Genomic DNA, 22,744 nt, shown 5'->3' with positions numbered 1-22,744 from the left:
GCCATTACAGTATCAAATAATTTTCCTTGCAAACCTAATGAATAATCTTACAAAGTTATAGACGTATTTAAACGGAAGTGCTCTCCTTTCAACGTTAGAAATATTCAAAGTAAATAAAAATAAATTTGGGGCATACAAAAACCCCCCAAAATACATCATTGGAATGTTTAAAAAAGGAAACCGTTGGGTTTCATCCTCCGAATGATTGAGTTTATTCATCCTGCATGTTTTGCAATGATTATAAACAATGTAAACATCAAAACTATTAATGAACAAATGTACACTGCTTTATTTTTGTTTAAATAGTCATGCTGTATATTTTATATGTTATAATAGATTACATAAAAAAACCAGATGTCAAAGTCGTAATACAATCATACTAGCTTCGACGTAAGGGGCCAGTTTAAACACGCGGCGAAATAACGCAAAACCCTTTTATGTCGATTATTTTGCGAATACACAACAAAACTTGTCTAATCCGGCGGAGGGTGGTTCTGAAAAAAAAATGGCCGGATTAGGCAACATCCGGTTTAGAGGATATTGTTGCAAATTAATTTTAGTATTTAAGCAGTAGGTCCTGATCGTGTATTCTTGCAAAATGTTCAATTGTTCTGAATTATATTAGATTTCATCGATCTTATTTACGGTACAAATTTTCATTTTAAATATTTTTTTTCAAACAATAAATCCATAACGGAATACATACGATGGAAATCCTTGAATTAAATCGTCGTTATTGATAATTTTTCAAACATCCGATTTACCTGAAAAGTGCATGCTTAACCGTAAATTGTTAAACAAAACATTAACAAGTCAACAGGTGGCTGAAATACCTGATGGCGAGAACTGTTTTGATGCAGGGAAACAATAGATAAATATTAATATAAATGAGAATTTTATATTAAAAAAAAATTGAGCATTTTGACAGAATAATATGCAACTCTGTACGTGTAGCCATGCAACGGGGATAACAAACGATATCGGCAGTCTTACTCCCGCAGTATCCTGAATCACGGCCTGAAAAAAATTGGGTGAACTATAATCTAATTATCCAATTGCAATTCATAACAAGACTTTACGGTATTAACTGAAAAAAGTTGCTTCTTTGGATCTATATTAACAGTTGTTTTAATCAATAGCAACGACAGAAAAATTGGTCAATAATTGAGCATTAATTTCTCGCAGAAGGCCGATCGATCGATAAGTGGACGGACTACGGGAGATAACTCTCACTAATAATATGCAGTAGGCTTTTTCATTGCGCCGGTTAACAAAATAGATAGGATCCGGATTGCACAAATTTTTTTTAAACAAAAATGATGGGAAAATGTCAAGGGGCTGAATAATGTCGCCGGATTGGGCAGCATGCCGTAATAAACAACATCCGGATTCAACGAGTTTCAACATGTACGTAATTTTTTCATTGAAATATGGCTTAATTGACAGGGAAAACTACATGTACTGCAACGTATATTATTGCACACATACTTAGCATAACCATCGTTTAAAAGCGTACAATTATTTTATTGAAAATCGGACCAAGCAGCTTTAACATTAAGATTTACATGTGTAAGACACTTTATTTGTCATGTGCATGATCATGTGCATTAATTATTTTCAATACCTGCTTATTCTCCACAATGATCTCCAATTCCATTCACAACTGTTGTCATTCAAAATCACATGAATTAAACAAAATTTAAAATTTTGTGTCGATCTCAACTGTTATGTATCCTAGAAATCTATTGATTTTAACATGTGTTACGTAATTAGGTAATAACGTTTTTAGGGGTCAAACTTCATTTACAAATTACCATTTTTCCTTCGTAAACATTCACAGGATCGAAAACAGATTTCCTACGGATATTTATAATGGGGAATGTTTACATCTTTCCTCAATTCGGAAGTCTTTCGGAATATCTAGCACAATTTTTTAAAGTTATCATCCGGGCTTTATAATGGCTGATGCAATGCAAAATCCCCGTAGACATTCTTTTTTTAGCCGTGTATTAAAACCTGACAAGCTAGAGGGGGCGTTTCAAAAGGGAAATCTTGGGATTTTTTCATACTATCGAATGAACATCGTCTGAATCAAGAGATATTTACAAATATCAAATAATTTAAAAGAATGTGTGGCAAAAATATCTTGGGACAGACTTTAGGTATAATACGTTTATATATCCTTACAATATAATGATTTTCTCATGCGTTACCTAACTAGGGATATTAGGGGCCAGAGGTAAAAAAGTTTAATCTTGTCTATTTCAATTGAAAGAAATGCAAGTATTTAAAAAAGCAACGTAAGAGAACTTATAAAAAGCATTACAGGTAAGCATTAGTACTTCACTCCTATTTCCATATCATGTTTTGTTGTCGAAAATTAAAGTCGATGACGTGATTTACCTTTTAAAAATCGGACGGAAGACCTCCTCGTTGCTCGCAACGAGATCGTGTCTAGTCTTTATTATTATTCAAATTATATGATACAAAAACATATCAATAAGCCAACTGCTTCTACATATATCACAATTTTTCAAGGACACAAAGTGTGTTTAAGAATGCAACGAAACAATTACATTAATATTGCATATATAATGAACGTTTACTAAGAGAAAAAAACCCAAAATATTAGGCACATTTTTTATTGAGAGAGAGAGAGAGAGAGAGAGAGAGAGAGCACTCTAGAGTGAGTTAATCACAGGGGTCCAAATTTCCTAGTCTGTATTGAACTTATCCATTTGTTGCTCTGCTTTTAATTTGCTTTTGATTTTTATTTCGTTTTATGGATTTTGAGATGTTTCACGGTTTGTTATTGTCATTTTTTCACTAGTACTCTAATATGTAGATTTCAATTTTTGCATATGTAAATGCAATCATTTACATTACTCATTTCCAAAATGAAACTCCAAATGATCATGCGAAATAAATGTTTTGCATAGAGGCTAAATGTAATCTGATATTGTAAAAAATATTCTAATTCAATGATCATTCTGTGTTTTTATTGAGTAAAAGAAAGGGAGGTTTTATGCAATGAATGATACATTACGTTACATTAAGCAGAAATAAAACACAAAAAAGGAAGACGAGCAACTAAACGCTGAGCTATCAGTTCTTAAACTGAAGAAAGAGGCAGTAGAAATGGAGGCGGAAGTTAAAGCTGCTTCTATCTATGATGAAGATGAACGTCCTCCCTCTTTAGCTATTCCTGTGGACCAAACTCGTACTGAGCGATACATCACTGAACATTTTCCCCATCAACCGGAGAATGTTATTCAGCCGAGGACTATGAAGTCGGTACCCATCCAGAACAATTATGTAGGTAGAATAGTGCCTGTTGTTCACGAACATTCGGTCATTCCCAATCATGACAACAAATTTGCGTCAGAGTTGACTTCCTTCCTTCTAAAGAAAGATTAACTAATGACAAGGTTTTCAACATTTGATGAAAAGCCAGAGAATTACACTGCGTGGAAGACTAATTTCAGGAGCATCATGTTTGAGCTACATGTGAGCCCTTCTGAAGAAATGGATCTACTTATTCGCTGGCTGGGACCAGATTCAGCTAGACACGCTAAGACTATCCAATCATCACTAGGCTCTGATCCATCACAGGGAGTTAAAAGGATATGGGAACGTATGGATGAGCGGTTCGGTGCCCCGGAAATGGTGGAGGCATCCATCAAGCACAAACTTAATTCATTTCCAAGACTTGGGAACAAGGGGGATGAAAAGAAGGAGGATAAAAAGTTATATGAGTTAGTGGATATTATGATAGAGATCGAATCTTTAATGGAAAATCCACAATACTCAACATTACTATCATATTTCAACTCTTCCTCGGAAGTTTCTCCCATCAGCCACAAGCTTCCTTTTAATCTACAGGAGAAATGGACGACGAGAGCGGCAAATTACAAAAAGCAACACAACGTATCCTATCCACCCTTCTCCTTTGCATTAGATTTCGTACGTGAGATGAGCAGAATTCGCAATGACCCCGCATTTTTTCACATAGAGACTCAAACAACTACAGGTAAACCATCTACCACGTCACCTATGACTACAGACCAAAGGTCAGTGATTGTCCGGAATACCGATGTCTATACTAACACTTCAGGACCTCCAGACAAAGTGTGCCCGATACATTTATCAGATCATTCTTTAAACCACTGCAGGGAATTCTCAAGATGGGATATGAAAAAGCGCAAGGACTTGTTAAAGAAGAAGGGCATCTGGTTTAAGTGCTGTGCATCAAAAAACCATCTGATGAAAAACTGCAAACAACCCATACTCCAACCCATGCTCTTTTGTCTGGACCCAACTTAACCAATAACTTGCCCGGAATCTTGTTGCGATTTCGCAAGGATTCATGTGCCATAGCTGGTGACATCCAGCCGATGTTTTACCGGTTCTTTGTGAATGAGAGGGACAGAGACTACTTACGTTTTTACTGGTACGAAGACAATGATTCACGTCGTAAGATAATCGGGTATCGGATGACTGTCCACGTTTTTGGGAACAGACCTTCCCCTGCCTTAGCGACATACGGGCTAAGGCGTGCAGTACGAGATGCGGATACTGATGTCGTTAGCTTTGTAAACGAGGACTTTAATGTTGATGATGCATTGACGTCCAGACCAACTCCTGTGGAAGTAATTGACCTGATGAGGCGAACTCAGAAGGCACCACACGTAGAAGGTAAAATACGACTGCACAACATCGTATCAAATGTACAAGAGGTATTGGATGCGTTCCCTCCAGACGACCTAGGAAAGGACATAAAGGATTTCTCAATTGGTGACGATAACAATTTGGTTCAGCACAGCCTAGGATTGGCCTGGAATTTGAGTTCTGACTGTTTCATCTTCCAGAAGCCAGATGCTGATGTCCCCTTTACTCGATGAGGAATCCTCTCCAAAGTCAATAGTATCTTTGACCCCATAGGCTTCCTGTCTCCGCTGACAATCTGTGGGAAGATGATTCTACGTGAGATGTGTACAAGAAGTCCAAGCTGGGATGATCCTTTACCCGAAGAGCACAGAGATAGATGGGAGAGTTGGAGCATGTCCCTAGACCAGCTGAGCACTCTACGGATTCCCCGTATGTTTGTTCCAAGTTCGCAAAGCTTAGCCTCAAACCCACAAGTGCTGATATTCTCTGATGCATCCGAAACAGCGATTGCCGCCACAGCTTACCTGAAGGTGAATAATTACATAGGATTCATAATGGGAAAGTCAAAGCTTGCTCCTTCAGCAGGACACAGTGTTCCACGTTTGGAACTTTGTGGAGCCGTATTGGCAACAGAGATTGGAGAGTTCGTCTCAGATCATCTTTCTATCCCAACGTCTTCTATTAGGTACTTCACAGACAGCAAGGTCGTATTGGGGTACACTAGAAATAGAACAAGACGTTTTTACAATTATGTAAGCAATAGGATTGTACGTATTCAAGCGGTGTCAACCCCTAGCCAGTGGAATTATGTACCTACTCACCTGAATCCAGCTGATGCAGCAACTAGGGGATCAGTTTCAGATATGAGAAATATGTTGGACATCTGGCTCACTGGACCAGTGCAGTTTTGTTCAAAAGACTTAACAGAGATTGGACCGGAAGTTGACTATCCTAAGTCAGCCCTGACGAAGACAAGGATATTCGACCGGAAGTGAGTGCCTTTAAAGCAGACCAATCAAAAAATCTGACTCCAATGAAGGATCGTTTCGCAAAATTCTCTACATGGGACAGTCTTTTGTCTGCACTGTCTACCCTTCGCCATGTGTCTGCCTCCTACAGAGGTTCAAATGACTGTACAGGCTGGCACTTGTGCCAGAACACCAAACGCGCATCTGAGCTCAAAAAAACGGAGCGCTTCATCCTTAGATGTGTGCAACGTCAGGATTTTAAGGCTGAACTCGAAGTAATTGAAGGAAAACATTACCTACCTAGGAACAGACGCATTCAGGATTTATCTCCATACATCGATGATGTTGGCTTGCTAAGAGTTGGAGGCCGTCTCAACGACTTACAGGGCAGTGGACTTGCTTCGTTAAACCATGTTATAGTTCCAAATGGACATGTTGCTAGTCTACTGGTACATTTCTTCCACAATAAAGTTTTCCACCAGGGAAGAGCAATTACTGAAGGCGCCGTGTGTTCTCATGGCTTTTGGATCCTTGGAGGAAAGATACTTAATTCTTCCATTATCTATTCATGTTTTGTTTGCCGGAAACTCCGCAGAACACCCCAGGAGCAGAAAATGGCAGATCTTCCTTTGGATCGGCTCACCCCAGGACCGCCATTTACAACTGTAGCACTTGACGTATTTGGTCCGTGGCCAGTGGTTACCAGAAAGACGCGTGGTGGGTCCGCTCAGAGCAAAAGATGGGCTGTGTTATTTACTTGTATAACAACACGTGCAGTTCACATCGAAGTCAAAGAGGACATGTCAAGCTCATGTTTCATCAATGCCCTATGACGCTTCGTAGCCTTGCGGGGACCAGTTAAGCTCTTTCGCTTAAAGGCACTAATTTTATTGGAGCCGTGAATGACCTTAATGTGAATGCAATAAATGTCGACAAGATGATCCAGACTTACCTGAAGGATAACAGAGCAACCTGGTTGTTTAATGCTCCCCATGCATCTCACATGGGGGGTGTTTGGGAGCGGGCTTTCGGCAGTTCTCGGCAGATCTTGGATTCTATGCTTCTTCAAGAAGGGCCTAAAGATCTGACACACGAGGTGCTAGTTACGCTTATGGCCGAAGTCTGTGCAACTCTCAACTCTCGCCCGATAGCGGCAATTGATACAGACCCATCGTCTCCTATGGTATTGAGTCCAAACATTTTACTGACCCAGAAGCAGGGAGAGATTGGAACAATCTCGGACCATTTGAGCATCAAAGATATGTACTCTGCAAGTTGGAAGCATGTCCAGGTGTTATCTAATATGTTTTGGAAAAAGAGGCGTGCCACCTATTTAGACAGTTTACAGAGGAGACGTAAATGGTGTTCTAGCAAACAGAATCTGAAGACTGTAGACATTGTTTTGTTGCGCGAAAAAGATGTTCATAGGAATATGTGGCCATTGGGGATAGTCGAGCGCCCAATTGAGAGCAACGACAGATTGGTCCGAAAGGCTGTCATTCATGTCGTCAAGGATGGAAAGGTGACAACCTACACCAGACCTATTGCGGAGATGGTACTTCTCCTGGAATAGTAAGTACATGTACATGTATTTACGTTGTGTATCAATTTCATTTTAGTGATATATTTGTGTGAGTTAGTTCAATATCAGTCATTTGTTATAACAATATGATATAAGACGGGGAGTGTAGTGTTACCTACTTCCTTATTCCGGAAATATTCTATCTGCACTGTTTGTATTTTTTATTTTATGTTTGACCCACATGTTCCGGATAAGTTGTACAGTGTACATGCAACGGGTAGCCAAGCAGGGCTGCATTTTTATTTTCACACACTGGTTCTCATTTGTTTGACAAGCATTGGAGCACAATGGAGTGAGTATAATTTGTAATATGTCTAATTTCTATAAATGATAAGCCAAAACTGCATACCCTCATTTTTATTTATGAACTAAACTCATTTTCAACTAATTTAACTTCCAACGTCTCCCTGGTTTCCAAGTTAATCTGTATGTTTTTGGCCATCACAACTCTGTAACTATACAAATATACTAAATGAGGTTCAAGAAAATTTGTACAAACTTTTAAAGTAAAGAATCATTGTCTTATACGACAGAACGATCAGAAATACTTTTCTTACTTCTGATTTTGAACTGTGACAACAGCAGTTGACTTTCGATCCCGTTCATAACATCTGTTGATCTTGGCATTTGTTTCTCTACAATATGGATTCCATTCTCCTTTGGCATTTTTCCAAAACCAATGTCCTTTTGCACATGAAAAAGTAGGACCGTCTGTTTCAATGTCTGATGATCGTGAGTCATTTCTAAAGTATTTCCCTTTAATTACATGCAAGATCGGCTTTGTTGCCAAATTTGGAGAAGTTTTATGATCCGGTTCCTCTATTGAATCCAATGGTTTTTCGAAATCTTTAAAAAAATAATCATACATTTTGAATTTTTTTTTTAAATTTACCTGTTTGCTTTCCATACCATTTCATTGATGCTAAAAATTGCAATGTTTTACATTATTTGTAACATTAAATTCTTTTCTCCTGCGATGTAACTAATTATTTTTGGTAATCAAAAATATAATGTTTATCTAAATATTTTATCAGTTCTTAAATTCATATCTCGAGAACCCTTGCAGTTTAAAAACTCCCAACTGTATATCAGATTTCTTATTTAATACCTACCCTCGTTAAATCTAGCTTGAATCGAGGGTGGGCAATTCAGCGCTGCCGACCTCATCAGTTCATCACGATGTCTGACTGCATCTTGTGAAAATGGGTCACTGTAAGAAATGCAAGTTTCAATTCTTTAAAGATTTCAAAATGTGCTTGTACGTTAAGAAAAGCAGCGCCAGTTTTTAATTTCAGGAATTTTAAAAAAATAATGTCCGAATCAATTGAAATGACAAACAGTTATTTTTCATCACTTAAAGAAAGCATGTATAATTACCAAATTTGGAGGTCAATTTTTCCATTGCACCCAAATCTATACTGACCCAAGAAACCATGCTGCCATCGCACCTAGGTACAATTGATGCAAATTAAAAATATCATACATTTTTAAATCAATGCATAGTAAAACATACGTAAAACGTTTTTGGCAATGTTGTCCAGTTTTGAAAAGAGCACAATAAAAAGAGTGTTATATGAGACTCAGGGGCTACATCGCTCAACTGAGTAACATTGGCAATAATTCTAATTGGCTAACGGCAGCGATTGGAATCCAGGACAGAGTATACAGAGAAATGTGGTGAACACAAACAGTATTCAAAATCAAAATTCCAAAGAAGATAAACAAAACAGGATCATAAAAAACACGGACCTCCACAAAACTTAGAGGTATGAACAGGTGCCATGGAGGAGTGAGCATCATCTGCTGACCGGTCAAACCCGCTGATTGCTCTTTGCCGTTGTTGGGACAACGGAAAATCCGTAAACAATTCGGTGAATAATAATAGCTAAACAGTAAGTATGAAAATTGTCACTTAGCATTCGATCTAGCGGAATATGTATTTGCTGATAAGGTCGTTTCATCAACCATAGAATTTACAAAACTTCAATCGAGACTGTTAATAATCTTGATTTATCAACTTGTTTGTCAGTAGCTTGCCTCGTTTTCAAACTTGATCGTACGTAGAGCATGCCATAGCGTATCGAATCTACTGAGAGACAAAAACTCCATATGCAGGTGATGAAGGTACATTGCTACATTCGTAAGGAAAGTTGATGATCGAAAAATTAAAGTACTTAGGTTTATCATCAAGTTTTGTGTTAGGTAACCATTAATGTTTTTTTCTATTAAAATATCTTACATGAAACAGATTGAGAAGGTTCAGACTATATGGAATCTTTTATTTTAAGTTTACTGGGATATATCGAGTCGACGTAAGAATGGACGTAACAATTGTTAACTGATGAAAGGTAAATGTCGATATGAAATCCACAGTGAGTGATTTCTTTTTTTATTTATGATTTTTTGAATAAATTTTGCTTCATATGAATATAGAAATAGGTCTGCTAGCAATGACGCTCGGATTGTTGGAAGACCTGGCCCCGCCGTCACCAACTTTCCTCAAGTCAATACTCGGCCTCAAATCTGAGGTTTGACCTCAAATTCATGTACTTTTCTTTAAAGGATTTGAGTTGAGGAACGAGTTGAGGGATTTGAAAATTTTGGTGACGGTGGAGCCTGATTTCCAAAAACTACAAACAATGTAGTATATAAGGGACCCTTCATGATCCTTTGGATCATGATTTAAATCTACCATATATCAAAGATCTATGGTTTTGATATTACAAGTTATTTGGTTCTTATAAAAATTTAAATTTCCTCAGCCTATCTTCACTCATTCTTTCTTACCTATCTTTTTAAAAAGATCTGTTGCCTACTGGTTTCGGAAAAGTTATTTTTTTTTAAACCAAACCCCATTTTCACTATTTCCTAATTATCTCCCCTTTGGAGTAGATCGTGTATTTTAGTAAACAAACTTAAAAGCTCTTAATGCCCTTCCCACAAGGATGCTTTGTTTTAAGTTTTTTTTAAGGTGGCCCAGTGGTTCTGGAAAGGAAGGTTAGTAAAACTTCAAACCCTATTTCCGCTCTTTATGAAGGGAAAGGTTTACGACGACGAAAACGCTGACGACAGAAAAAAGACAAAATTTTGCCCCGAAAAGCTCATTTTGGCTTTCGGTTCAGGTGATCTAAAAGCGGCCACTTACGAACATTGGCATTTTACATTGTCTACTAACAGCTAATTTCATGATAAATCTTGTGCATTAGAGTAACTGTGTTGTAGCAAAAAATCAAGTTGAATAATTGTTAAAGTCGGACGCATTTAGATCGTGATAACAAATAGAACTCCATTTGACAATAGTCCCTTTTCTGAAGTAGTGAGTTAGATAAACGAGAAATAAAACATATTTAATATTTCCTTGTGCCATTTTGTCAAAGCGAAAAAGCTAATTTGAAAACTGTTAGCTGATGTAAATTTATTTACCAGAACTATGCAATTGTTGACTACAGTTACAACGGATCCAATACTTCCGGCGCCGCCGTCCTGGTTCTCCCATTCCCAATCTGGACCTAAAAAGGAATTAAGCTGAATATTTCGCTGCTGAGATATTTCATTTACGACACCAAAAAAATTTATTACTAGTACTTTATAGCATTTGCAGATACAACAAGCTTTTTATAGTAAAGTGACGTAACCTACACAAATTAAATCAATCGCAACTTTTTGGGTCTCTCCGGACGAGTTCGGAAAAAACAATACCTGGTGTTAAAATTTTATTTTATATGAATTTGCTTCCCATCAATTTAGGCATCGGCAAACTAGCGCAAATTTGTCGTCTGTGTTAAATTTTAGGGTTTATAATTGAATTAAAAGTTCATCTCAAATCTCAACGGGTGAAACGTTGTTTTGTATCTATATTAAGCTTTACTGAGGGGAGGGGTTGTCATTAACAGAGAGCACCTACGTCATACATTCATGTTTTTCCTCTTGTTGAAACGATCTGAAAAGCTGGAAATCAGATAAAATAATATAAACAAGTAACAGCCAATGAAATGTCACGTAAATTGAAAGGGCTATCATTTGATAATTAATCATTTTTCTTTCATTAAAATAGATCATCATATTGCCCATTTTATATCTCAACACCTAAATTCAAATACATTTGTACTGTTAAAAACCTCTTTTGACTTGGCATCCTGCAGATATTGGTTCGTTTCTCAAAGTCCGAGGCTCATTGCATACTTGGACATCATACACATCACTCTCCCAACGTGTTGATCCATAACGGTAAATATTTCGGGAGCCAGTATCCCACTCTACTGTCAACCAGCCAACTATTGGTTATAATGACAAGCTTATCTTTTAAAAAGATTGGTGAGCTAGCGCTGTAGCCATCATAAAACACAGAAGCAGATTTCTAAAACATTGGTTTATATTTCTGAATCGATTAACAATAGTTAGGCACAATGGTGTACTGGAATTGTGCTGGAGTGGGGTCTCAATTTAAAATTGTGAATCTAGAGGCATGGCATAGCTCATTGACTGTGCCTTAATCATTATATATCTACAGTAATTTCAATTTCGACTCAATCGATGTGAAAATTTTCAAGAACCTTTGGTACTGTTTTGTAGCAATCGTATCTTCTCGGGCCTTCCCGGAAAGCTCGGAAAACATATCCGAAGTTGTTTTCCGAGCTTGAAGAAAATTTAAGATAAAGCTAGCTATTTATTATAATATTGAAAATAACTTTGCATTATAAGACCTACTGTTACTTTTTGACATTTACAATAAAATACAAAACTTCATGTGAAAATGATAAAACGAAATTCAAATGGTACAGTTCATCTACAGTAGTACAGTATTCCCAGAATCCCCTACTATGGAGTCGAGCATGCGTATTCCAGTGAAAAAGACTAACGTAGTTGCTAGCGCTCGAGAGCGCTAGCAATTTAATCATTGTTGTCAACTTCTATACCGAAAACTTGAATAAAAATATTTAATGCAAAAAATAAACTCATATTTCAGATACAATTTTAATTACCTTTCTTGCAATGCCCTATAACTGTTCCAAGACCGAAATTGTCCTGATCATGCCATTTCCAGTCCCGCCCACGTCTGACCCTTGAACCCAAACGAGGCATATTGGGGTTTCTTTCTTCAAATGCATCCTCATCCTCATCTCTATTTAATTTTGAACGATCGAGCGACCCATATAGGGATTTTTTCGAGCATATTTCGTAAATGGCATCCTGTATGTATGGCAGAAAGGCATATTGGTTAATTTTTTAAAATGATCAGAGAGAGAGAGAGAGAGAGAGAGAGAGAGAGAGAGAGAGAGAGAGATACTATCATTATGATCATGAGAGCAATGGAGCTGGTGTTACTGGTCAAAATAGGCAAGTTTAAAAAGTAATGAATTGAAAACTGGATATTCATAAAATAAAAAATAATTATACCTGATCCATTTCTGAAAATTCCTCATCAGGAAATGTACACACCAGTGACGTCATAACACGCTCTCTATCGTTCCCGTCATTCATCATTGAATATGACAGCCTAGACGCTATTGTCTTTAAAAGACAGACCCTTTTATTCCAAAGTTGGCATTAATATATATCTTAACAATTTTGATTCTAAGTTTCTACTTTTTATAAAGCAAAAAATATACCAATTAGGAATTAAGAAACTTTGAAAAATATAACCATACTTCTAGAGTATTTTGCAAATTGTCCAGCTATATTCTTTTATTTTGCTTTTTTATTGATACATTTTTTTTAAAAAGGTATTAGCTTTATATATAAGCAGAACATATTGCATATTGTCCGTCAAAAGCATATCTTCTCTTTCATTTGTCTACATGTGTATAAAAGTATTTGAATATTGAATTTTCTGTGAGAATTGATTTATTTACTATATGTTGCGAGTATTTTGCGAATTGCCTCGCTTCATGACGATGAACAATCTTTCCACCTCGTGATTGGACACTGATAAATTCCAACATCGTCTAAAACAGAATATAAGCAATCGTCAAGTAATGTTTATATAATTATGTTTCTATTGGATTATGAAGGAACAAAAGATAACTGAATTGTACAGGCTGACTAAATCGTGAATTGTTATAGAAAACTCGCCTGTTTGATACTTACATAATCAGGATTTCTCCCGACAGGTATACAAAATATTGGATGAATTTGCCCAAGATGTCTCGTATATGATAGTAAAAAATCTTTGATGACCTGTTAAAGAACTAAGACACACTGACAAACTGTCTATAGTTGATACCTTTATCGATCACCAAATGATGATCACCATATTTGCTTGTATTTTGTTGTGAAAGTGTTTAACTTAGTTATATATTTATCAAAAAAAGAAACATTATAAAACAATTCAAACAAATAACAAATACCATTATCAATGATATGGTTTGCAAAACGTATCAAGTTGTAAACATGTACGAGATAATTGATGCGAGATTCTTAAAAAAAAGATACGCTCTTCAGTTTACACCATATAACACATGTATTTTAAATACTAAAACTTTGGATTTACTTCATCAAATCCGGCGGTTGCGGCGGCGGCGGCGTCGTCGTCATTAGTATGAGAAGTTGAGGTAAAATCTGTTGGTCTACCATCCGAAATAAGAATTATTCTTTGTCGAATATGGAACTCGCCAACTATGTGTGACTGACCTAAACATGAACTATAGATAAATATAAGGAAAACGATATTTTTAAAGCACAGAGGAAATTACATATTACCTACTTGCACCATTTTTAAAGCACCCGGTGGACAAATAGAAAGCAGCAGTAAGGTTAGACGGCCCGCCAAAGTTAAGGTCATCTGATAAAAAGTAAGACGGTCAAATCTATTTAGCTTTGAGTTATCCTTTATTTCATTCAAGATAATATCAATAAAATTGATAAAGTTTTGCCATTTTCAATCTATTCATATGACACAGTACTTTGAATTTAAGACAGTTTGATTGAAATACATGTGACGTATTAAATTGTCTTCTTTTTCCTGACGAAACCACATATACATGTAAATGAATACAATTATAGTTTTCTGTAAGAACTCTAGGAAACATTATTAAAGAGTTTCAGGCTGCTTGAATATTTATTGTTCCAACCATAATTCACTGAATGTACAATGATCTGGATAAGAGAGGAGATACACTGAATGCACATGCTAATACGTTAGTCATGAAAGCAATAAAAAGATATTGGTCAATAGGTCGTGTGAGTTGAAAGGCAAAAAATTGTAAAATTACAAAATAACTTGTTAACAATTAAAAAATGATTTCTTTATTAATAACGGTAATATTCACTTCTTTTCTGTCTTTTATTGTTACAATTTTTTTTATTTGTATTTTCTTATCAAATTTTCATTTCTGCTTATCTTTTTGGGGTATTATTCGCCCCTCATTTTCCCCATAGTAATTAGTCTTTAACTTTTTGCTGTAAGTACGCTTATTTTTCATTGTAAGTAACACTAATCTATAGTAACAAAATAAAAATGTATGGCATTTTTGTGTAAAAAGCAATATTTAATCATGCACTTGACTATCAGAGAGAATATATGCAGGTATATCGCCTGCTGTTTAATCCTGTATATTATTAGAACTTATTCCTAAGAATAAATTCATTTACACGAGCAACAGCAGCCTTAACCTTAGTCGTGATCTTAATGAGGATCGGGTTAGCTTCGGCCAAACAATCAGGTTTGGTGTTCTTTTTCATCATGCTAGAAGGAATTACAGGCTGTTCATCCATACGATCTGACGAAAAGAGTAACCATCGATTAAAAATCTTGGTTAAGTATTGCCTTTCATCCTAATTTATTTCCAAATGCCGTATTTTGTCCATTAATAACCCTCAATTCAGGTATCACATTATATCGTCACGTGCAATTGCCCAACGTGAGTTATGCAGTATATTCTTCGATATTTAAGAATTACAAATTTAAATCAACAGTTAGAATAAATATACAAATATTTAATATACATCTATACTTCAAATTACGTACAGACGCAAAACAAAATTTTAACATGATTTCTTTGATAAAACTTGTTATTCATCATTGTAGAGCTGTGTCACGATTAAGATTGTGTAGCTTTTGTTGTTTTCTAACACCTTGAAGTCTGTTTTAAGTATATAGTCAACTACCGTAAGCATTGACTTGTATCAGATTTTGATTCAAAACGCAGTATTGACCAATAAGATGATTATCAGGCAATGCCATGCATTACTGCGTGTGTCGTAAAACGCACATTTTGTACAGTATTTGTTTGATAAGACAAATTTAAACCAAATCTAAATCAGGTTCCTCATTAAATTTAAAAAAATTATAAACTAAGTTTTTGTGGTTTTGAATTGCTATAGAATTATAGTTTGTCCAAGATATTTTTGCCGCGTATATTCCTAAATTATTCGATATTTATAAATACCTCTTGATTCAGACGATGTTCATTCAATAATATGAAAAAATCCCAAAATATTTCTTTTGAAACGCCCCCTCTAGTTTGTCAGGTTTCAATACACAGCAAAAATTAGAAAGTCTACGAAGATTTTGCATTGCATTAGCCATAATTAAGCCCGGATAATAATGTTGAAAAATTGTGCGAGGCCTTACGACTGACTTTCGAAAGGAGAAAAGATGTCAACGTTCCCGATTATGAATCTCCGTAGGAAATGTGTTTCCGTTCCTGTGAATTTTTACGAGCGAAGATTGATAAAGTGGGAATGAAGTTATCTTGGAAATTTTTCCTTTCATCGATTTCAATTGCACTTTTTTCACAGGTATGTGTATTTTTATTAAAAATCGTCCAAATGTGAAGCATAAATATCTTGGGACAGACTATAAATTAAATCATCAAGATATATTTTGCACGTATAACCTTCTGCAACCAAGCATAGCTCTTTCAGTTCATTCTTCTAGTTAATATGTTCAGTTATTATATTAAAAAAAAACCCAAAACAAAACAGTTTAAAGGACCCCCCCCCCAAAAAAAAAAAAAAAAATCAGGTTTAGTTTCCTCACTGCAAACAATTATCATATAAATACTGTTTATTTGCATATTGTGTTACTAAAGTGCAAAACACTTTGCATGTAGCAGATACATGTGTAACCTTTTTTACTACAAATTCAAACTACAGCGTCCCAACAGTCATTACTCCAATCTTCGGACCAATCCTCTGCAGGTTTACATAATTCTAATATAATAATTTTTAATCGTGGGGGGTCAATGTTCGTGGGTAGCAAATAATTTTTCTGGATCGCGAAGGATTTGTGTATAGGTTCGGGGGAATGTAAATTCGCGGGCAAGGGTTACCAACGAAACCCACGAACAAAGTTTGATCCCACAGTATTTCAATTGTCATTTAAGAATAATGTCAAATATTTATTATTGATACTAGTTTTCAACATATAAAATATTTAATTAACACTGTTATCATAATAGGAAATGCTTTGAGGCTCTAATAACAAGAAATATATTAATACATGTAATCTTATTGCTACTATTCTAAAATATGTATTGTAATGTCAACAAAATATGGAAGTTTACCTAAACAATGTTTAATATCTTCGTAATGGTTAGAAAAATAACGTATAAACTTGGTTTCTCTCCCACACACAATGACTGCTACATTCTCATCGATTTCTGGGTGTTTGGCATATTCTGGAAATGTTAACGTAATATATATATATATATATACACAAACACGAAAAAGTCCTTGGAATAGGTAACGATATAGAAAAAAGTTTTCAGTAGACGATAACACAATACTCCATTTTATCCTAATTCAATCCAGAGCGCTTTCGCCTGATCGGCTCTTCAGTGGATTTCAAATTGTAACAATTACAAGGTTACAATTTGAAATCCACTGAAGTGCCGATCAGGCGAAAGCGCTCTGGATTAAATTTGGGAGAAATGGAGTATTGTGTTATCGTCTAGTGAAAACTTTTGTTTTTGAACTTATAGTATTTACCATTAATGATTGATATAAACGCTTCTTTCATCTGTGTAAAACCTTCTTCTCCAAGACTGGAGGACGTGTCTAATATAAATACATTACTCGGGCCAGTTCCATGTTGATAGCGTAATTCACGGTCTAAAAAAATTATCAATAAAATGTATATACATTCTTTATATACTGTATACAGGGAAATATTCGCCTCCATCTTATTTATGCCCCATCGCCCGCAATGTCAGCAGCCATATATAGGGCTTGACAAATTCAAAACAATTTTCATATAACTGTAAATCAGAAAGAGTATCTATAACTTAATTTATTTTTGGACGAATTCAAGGCGGCACAAAACTGTCTGAAAGTGTAGAAAGTAAAAGGAAAAAAACCCCAAAACATAGGGCGAAACTAACCTTGTATACAGTATATTTTAAAAAGAATTAATTTTTTCGCTGAGTGACGGATGAGAGAGAGAGAGAGAGAGAGAGAGAGAGAGAGAGAGAGAGAGATTACTTTTTTTAGCTTCAATGGATGCAAGTTGTTGCCAATGGTTTTGCGACTCTTTCAAATCAACTTCCATTTGTAGGAGTGCTAATGAATTGAATAATTTGTATCGGTCATAAAATCAAAATTATTGTGCAAATACAAAAATATAAAATGAACAGTGTTCCTTGTCCGAAACACAGCCTTTCATGGACACTCATACATGCGATAACATTCATTCTTGATCTAAGCCTAAGCTTCAGGGGCCAAACAAATAATGTGTTTTTATTTAAAGAATAAGGATTCATTCTTTGAGTATTATGAGGTGATAACTTCGGTCGGGGCGTGATCTAATCCAATAAAGACCAAAGGGTTTTATGATATATTTGATCACGATCCGGCCAAAATTATATATTATCTTATAATTTTCAAAGAATGATTCCTTATTACTAATACTTATATAATATAATGAAAATTAAAATATAGTATGTATGCAAACCCCGCTGGCGCCCAAACAATACATCATTTGAATATATTGGACTGTATAGTACAAAATCGATTCATAGTGTTATCAAAGACACTGGTATATGTTTGAATTATATGATATCTAGTAATATTATATAGTAGCTAAATATTTTGAAAGATTTTTTTGCTACATCTAAGAATGAACTTTGTCAACAACAGAAGAACCAAAGTAATCATGTCTTACCTACAGACTCTCTTGGAAATCATTTCCCCTAGTGCATTTTTAAATCGGACATAAATTGGTAAACTGCCATATGTCATCTTTTACTTTGCATTTGCCATATGTCATCTTTTACTTTGCATTAAATAATTTCGGCCCCGTCTCTAGGACAAGAGTCATAAAATTTACAATTTCTGCTCATCACTCACCAGAGAAGCATCATATTAAATGTCACAGCCGCTATTTGATGTTGACGCAAATTGTTGTTGTTGATAAAATGAACAACTCAGTTAGCTGTTGGTTTCTTGTAATTTATATTTTTTCAATTTATAGAATTGATGGTGATCTAAAACAATTATTACAGAAATGAATATAACTAGAACTTTTTTTGTCTTCAACAAAAAGTAAGGTCTTTTCGACATCCCTCTTCCCTTTTTTGATTGTAAATGTCAGGTAAAATCGTATCTATTTTTTATTTAAAAATTCATCACCGCCTTGGTAAAATCATTTGCCTATTAGAAATATAACCTTATAAATAATGCAATGTCCAAAAAAGATAACTTCAGCATTTTAAAAGTAAATATACTTTTAATTTCTAAAATAATATTTCCAAAAAAATCATAAAAAAGTAAGCATTCCTTTCTCAAATAGAAAACGTGGTATGCCTAGAGTATTAATGTTCTATGTTCATTGAGCAAAGCGAGATAACTCTTTGTAAATCACTTTTTCAACTTTTAAAAAGTTGCAAAATTCACACCCTTAATACTCCTATAAGAAGTCAAAAAATGGCAGTACGGACCATACTTTTTAAATTGAACTCTTTACTCAAAACTTAAAACCGAAAAGATGTTAAAAATCGGATGAAAAATAAAAAAGATACAGCTAAAGGGTTGTTTTTAGCTTTGACCCCTATAGATCCCTTATCTTTCAAAATTTTTTCTCAAAACATTTTCCGGTCTACAAATTAGGCCCCTCAATATAAATATTAAATATGGAAATATTTACTTGAAAACTGATTGAGAAAAAGTAGCACGCGTGAATTCAGTTTAACATTAAAACACCCATAGACGATTTTTTTATCAACTCATAAAACCGGAAGTTCTTAATGGTTTCAAACGAAACTTTAAATATATGATGATTATGACAGTTTTAACATTTTCCATTCTCATTTAAAAAATTTGGTGGTTATTTCAATTTTCAGTTTTTACATCCCCCCTTTTTTCATAGTTTGAAGTCTAATATCTCAAAAACAGCAAGAGATACATAAAAGTTGTCGCTTACAATTTTGTATATCATACTATGAAGTATCTAAATCCAAAATTTCTTAGTTTAAATCAAAAAATAAAATAGATACAAAGGTCCTTTTAATAGTTTGTTTTTTGCATGTATAAACCGGAAGTATATAGACCGGAAGTCCAAAAAGGGACATACGGGAGAACTAAACAATTGCTAAAAGAATCAAACATTAAATTTTTATTTTTCTGTTCCGTTTTCAAAAAATCCATGACGAAACTTTGTCGAGAAGAATAATAATAACTAGAACTTTTTTTGTCTTCAACAAAAAGTAAGGGCTTTTCGACAGCCCCATTATCCCTTTTTAATTAAATGTTCAAAAAAAATTATTTTCTTATTTATTTCCAAGTGTTCTAAACGCCTTTGTATCCCCAGTTGCTTAGATAGGAACTTATGAGTAGTGCAATGTGAAAAGAAAGATAACTCCGGAATTTTACAGGTAGCTACACTTCTAATTTCCAGAGGAATACTTTCAAAAAATCATATTGAAGTAAGTATTCCTTTCTCGGACACAAAACTTGGTATGCCTATAATATTTATGCTCTACATTCTAACAGCAAAGCGAGATAACTCATACTAAAAACAAATTTGAAATTTAAAGAAGTGATGATTTTTGGGCCTTCCAAACCCCTATAAGGAGTCATAAAGTGGCCCCTCGGACCATAATTTTAAGAAAACTGAAAAGATTTTAAAAATCAAATGAGAAATAAAAAAGTTACAGCTAAAGGGCTGTTTTATACGTTGGCCCCTGAAGATCCCTAAATTTCTCGAATTGTCTACCCAAAAACTTTTCCGGTCTGTGCATTGTGTGTATTATTATACATCTGAAATATTGTAATGTTAACTTGAAAACTTTTTGAGAAAACGAACGACGCGTGATTTTAGTTTAACACTGAAACTCCCATAGACAATTTTTCATAGGCTCATAAAACCGGAAGCACTCAATATTATTTATTCAAACTTGGAATATATGTTAAATAGGTCTATCTAAACAATATGTTGGGGTCTTATAAAATATCTAAGGTTTTTTTAAAAAAAATGTTTTTCTTCCCCCTTTTCTCAAGTTTGAGCCCTAATATCTCGAAAACGGTAAGAGATACAGAAATGCCAACGCTAAAGATTTTGTACATCTAGACAAGATGAATCTAATTCTAAAACTTGAATGCTCTATCTAAAAAAATAATGGTGATTTTGTGCTTCAATGAATTTTTAGCATTTCCCTTTTCAAAACCGGAAGTGCCGGAACCGGAAGTCCAAAACCTTACATACGCGTGTCATTTAAAAGTCCTATAAGACTGTTGCATAATTGTTTCAATATGTCTTTTGGTTTTCAAAAAATCGCTGACGGAAATTCTGTCGAGAAAAAAAATAACTAGAACTTTTTTTGTCTTCAACAAAAAGTAAGGGCTTTTCGACCTCCCTAATGTTTAAAATAATGTTTAGATCTTAATAGAATAATGAATTCGTTTACATTCTAATAAACGCTTTGATAAAACTGAATTTCCATTTATGATTTGTAATGTCACCAAGACAAACTGATTTAAAACTATTTACATCTTTAATAATCACTATTTTCTTTTCTTTCTCTATATATATCATACTACATTTTAAGAGCCGAAATTTGTTGTACTATATTAAAAATGTTAAAATCACACCGATGCAATGAAATTCTAAAAGCAACACAAGTAATATTATTCAATAAAGATTTTGTAAGCTGATCTACTATATCTTAAAGTCATCAAGCATATATATATATATATATATATATATATATATATATATATATATATATATATATATATATATAGACCTTTTGTAATACATGTATAAACATTAACTGAATTTCTGGGTTTGTTAAGAAGCTCAGAAAATTGTCAATTCAAGTGCTTCATGATAACTATAGTATGTTGGAATCATTGATACTCTTGCATTTATATCTTTGCCATACACGTGATCTATCATGGTTCCACCATCAGTTGTTATTTCCGTTACTAGTTGAGTATATCCATTTCTTTCCATTAACTGCTTGATCGAAGAGATGCCATTGTTTATGTTTTGATTAAAATCGCCCATAATAAGGCAAGGAAGATTCAAAGTCTGAACAAATACTAACATTTTATTCATCGTTTTCAAAAAACATTCAACAGCATACGATGAAGGTCGGTACAATGTAATAAATAATACATTACTCGCTTTAAAAGCTATGTATTCTAGATTGTCAATAGGCAAAATAACTCGTTCATACTGGCATTGTCTGTTAAGCTTTCTGTAGACACATACTCCTCCTTTGCCCTGGGCTTGTATTGCATTGTCTGAAGTGTATGCATTTCTGCGAAGTTGGTGGACTGATGAAAACAAATTCAATTCCGTATCAGGAGTTATTTCATTTGTCACCCATGTTTCTACTAAACAAATGAAATCAATACTTCGGTTTCTTAAAGTAATCTTAAGATCCTCTAAATGGTTTCGCAAACCCTCAATATTGTGATACAACACTGTCAGTCTCTTTTCAGTCACCTCTTTGTCTATGTCAAGAAACTGATGCATTGAGGCCAGACATTCCGGGATACATGGATTTGAATATATTGACTTTTCATTAAAACCTCGCAATGTCAAACCTTCAAGGGAAGTTACACGACTTAAGGCAACATAAGCTTGTCCTGGTTGAAAAATCTTTTTCAATGACACAACTGCTTTAGAAACGGTTAAACCTTGCACTTTATGAACAGAACATGCCCAGGCGAGTTTTAATGGAAACTGTTTTCTAACAATGTTTCTGTTTTTCCCTACCATCTCTTCTACTCGCTCGATGAGTACCCTAATTTCGTTATTTACTTTTGTTCCACGTCGCTTACCAACACTTTTGTTGTCAAAACATACTTCTACCAACTTCACTTCTGATGCATTCGCAGACTTTCCATGTAACAATTTTGTAACAGTTCCAAATGCACCGTTAACTAAACCATCTGCAATATCAATGTTATAAATCAGCATAACCCGTGCACCATCACATATCTGAAGCTCTTTCACTAACCTAAATTGATTTTTTACCGACGAAAGCGTATTTCCTTTCTCTTCTCCACGTGAAGACTTTTGTTTGATACAGTCTTCCGCTCTTAAAACCGTTAATTCTATTTCATTGTTTGAACAGAGTGA

At 34.7% G+C, this 22,744-nt stretch overlaps 4 protein-coding genes across 5 annotated transcripts in view; 3 read left to right on the top strand and 1 right to left on the bottom strand.

Moving 5' to 3' along the window:
* Positions 1 to 4,973: 4,973 nt before the first annotated feature.
* On the top strand, positions 4,974 to 5,663 carry LOC105346191 (uncharacterized). Its single transcript, XM_011454688.3, has one exon. The coding sequence runs from the start codon at positions 4,974 to 4,976 to the stop codon at positions 5,661 to 5,663; it is 690 nt and encodes a 229-aa protein (XP_011452990.3).
* A 38-nt stretch (positions 5,664 to 5,701) lies between these two features.
* LOC117689371 (uncharacterized) lies at positions 5,702 to 6,469 on the top strand. The gene has a single exon (XM_034470230.2). It carries the CDS (start codon positions 5,702 to 5,704, stop codon positions 6,467 to 6,469), a length of 768 nt encoding a protein of 255 aa, XP_034326121.2.
* A 104-nt stretch (positions 6,470 to 6,573) lies between these two features.
* On the top strand, positions 6,574 to 7,209 carry LOC117689372 (uncharacterized). Its single transcript, XM_034470231.2, has one exon. It carries the CDS (start codon positions 6,574 to 6,576, stop codon positions 7,207 to 7,209), a length of 636 nt encoding a protein of 211 aa, XP_034326122.2.
* A 351-nt stretch (positions 7,210 to 7,560) lies between these two features.
* The window catches only part of LOC105346154 (uncharacterized), a 39,417-nt gene continuing 24,233 nt past the window's right edge, over positions 7,561 to 22,744 (bottom strand). Inside the window, exons 1-16 of one of the 2 annotated variants that reach the window (XM_066087528.1) lie at positions 18,505 to 18,557; positions 17,641 to 17,718; positions 17,149 to 17,271; positions 16,725 to 16,838; positions 13,922 to 13,999; positions 13,709 to 13,848; positions 13,306 to 13,395; positions 13,071 to 13,163; positions 12,616 to 12,729; positions 12,201 to 12,408; positions 11,337 to 11,492; positions 10,642 to 10,727; positions 8,596 to 8,666; positions 8,331 to 8,428; positions 7,776 to 8,064; positions 7,561 to 7,673 (exon numbers count right to left, since the gene is read on the bottom strand). In XM_066087528.1, coding sequence (XP_065943600.1) covers positions 7,580 to 7,673; positions 7,776 to 8,064; positions 8,331 to 8,428; positions 8,596 to 8,666; positions 10,642 to 10,727; positions 11,337 to 11,492; positions 12,201 to 12,408; positions 12,616 to 12,729; positions 13,071 to 13,163; positions 13,306 to 13,395; positions 13,709 to 13,848; positions 13,922 to 13,999; positions 16,725 to 16,838; positions 17,149 to 17,271; positions 17,641 to 17,707 — 1,821 coding nt within the window. In that variant the 5' untranslated portion in view covers positions 17,708 to 17,718; positions 18,505 to 18,557 and the 3' untranslated portion in view covers positions 7,561 to 7,579. Of the gene's footprint in view, positions 7,674 to 7,775; positions 8,065 to 8,330; positions 8,429 to 8,595; positions 8,667 to 10,641; positions 10,728 to 11,336; positions 11,493 to 12,200; positions 12,409 to 12,615; positions 12,730 to 13,070; positions 13,164 to 13,305; positions 13,396 to 13,708; positions 13,849 to 13,921; positions 14,000 to 16,724; positions 16,839 to 17,148; positions 17,272 to 17,640; positions 17,719 to 18,504; positions 18,558 to 22,744 lie in introns of those variants that run through there. The other variant, XM_020074494.3, reaches the window with a different exon arrangement.

This window comes from Magallana gigas, chromosome 6 (genome assembly GCF_963853765.1).
Source record: "Magallana gigas chromosome 6, xbMagGiga1.1, whole genome shotgun sequence".
In the NCBI taxonomy this organism is placed as follows: domain Eukaryota; kingdom Metazoa; phylum Mollusca; class Bivalvia; order Ostreida; family Ostreidae; genus Magallana; species Magallana gigas.
Note: the sequence above shows the minus strand (reverse complement) of the source record. Positions and strands in the feature narration are given on the sequence as shown.

Bases quoted from the DNA above. Each gene is read 5' to 3' on its own strand.
- LOC105346191 (XM_011454688.3), top strand. From the start codon at position 4,974: ATGATTCTACGTGAGATGTGTACAAGAAGTCCAAGCTGGGATGATCCT.
- LOC117689371 (XM_034470230.2), top strand. From the start codon at position 5,702: ATGAAGGATCGTTTCGCAAAATTCTCTACATGGGACAGTCTTTTGTCT.
- LOC117689372 (XM_034470231.2), top strand. From the start codon at position 6,574: ATGATCCAGACTTACCTGAAGGATAACAGAGCAACCTGGTTGTTTAAT.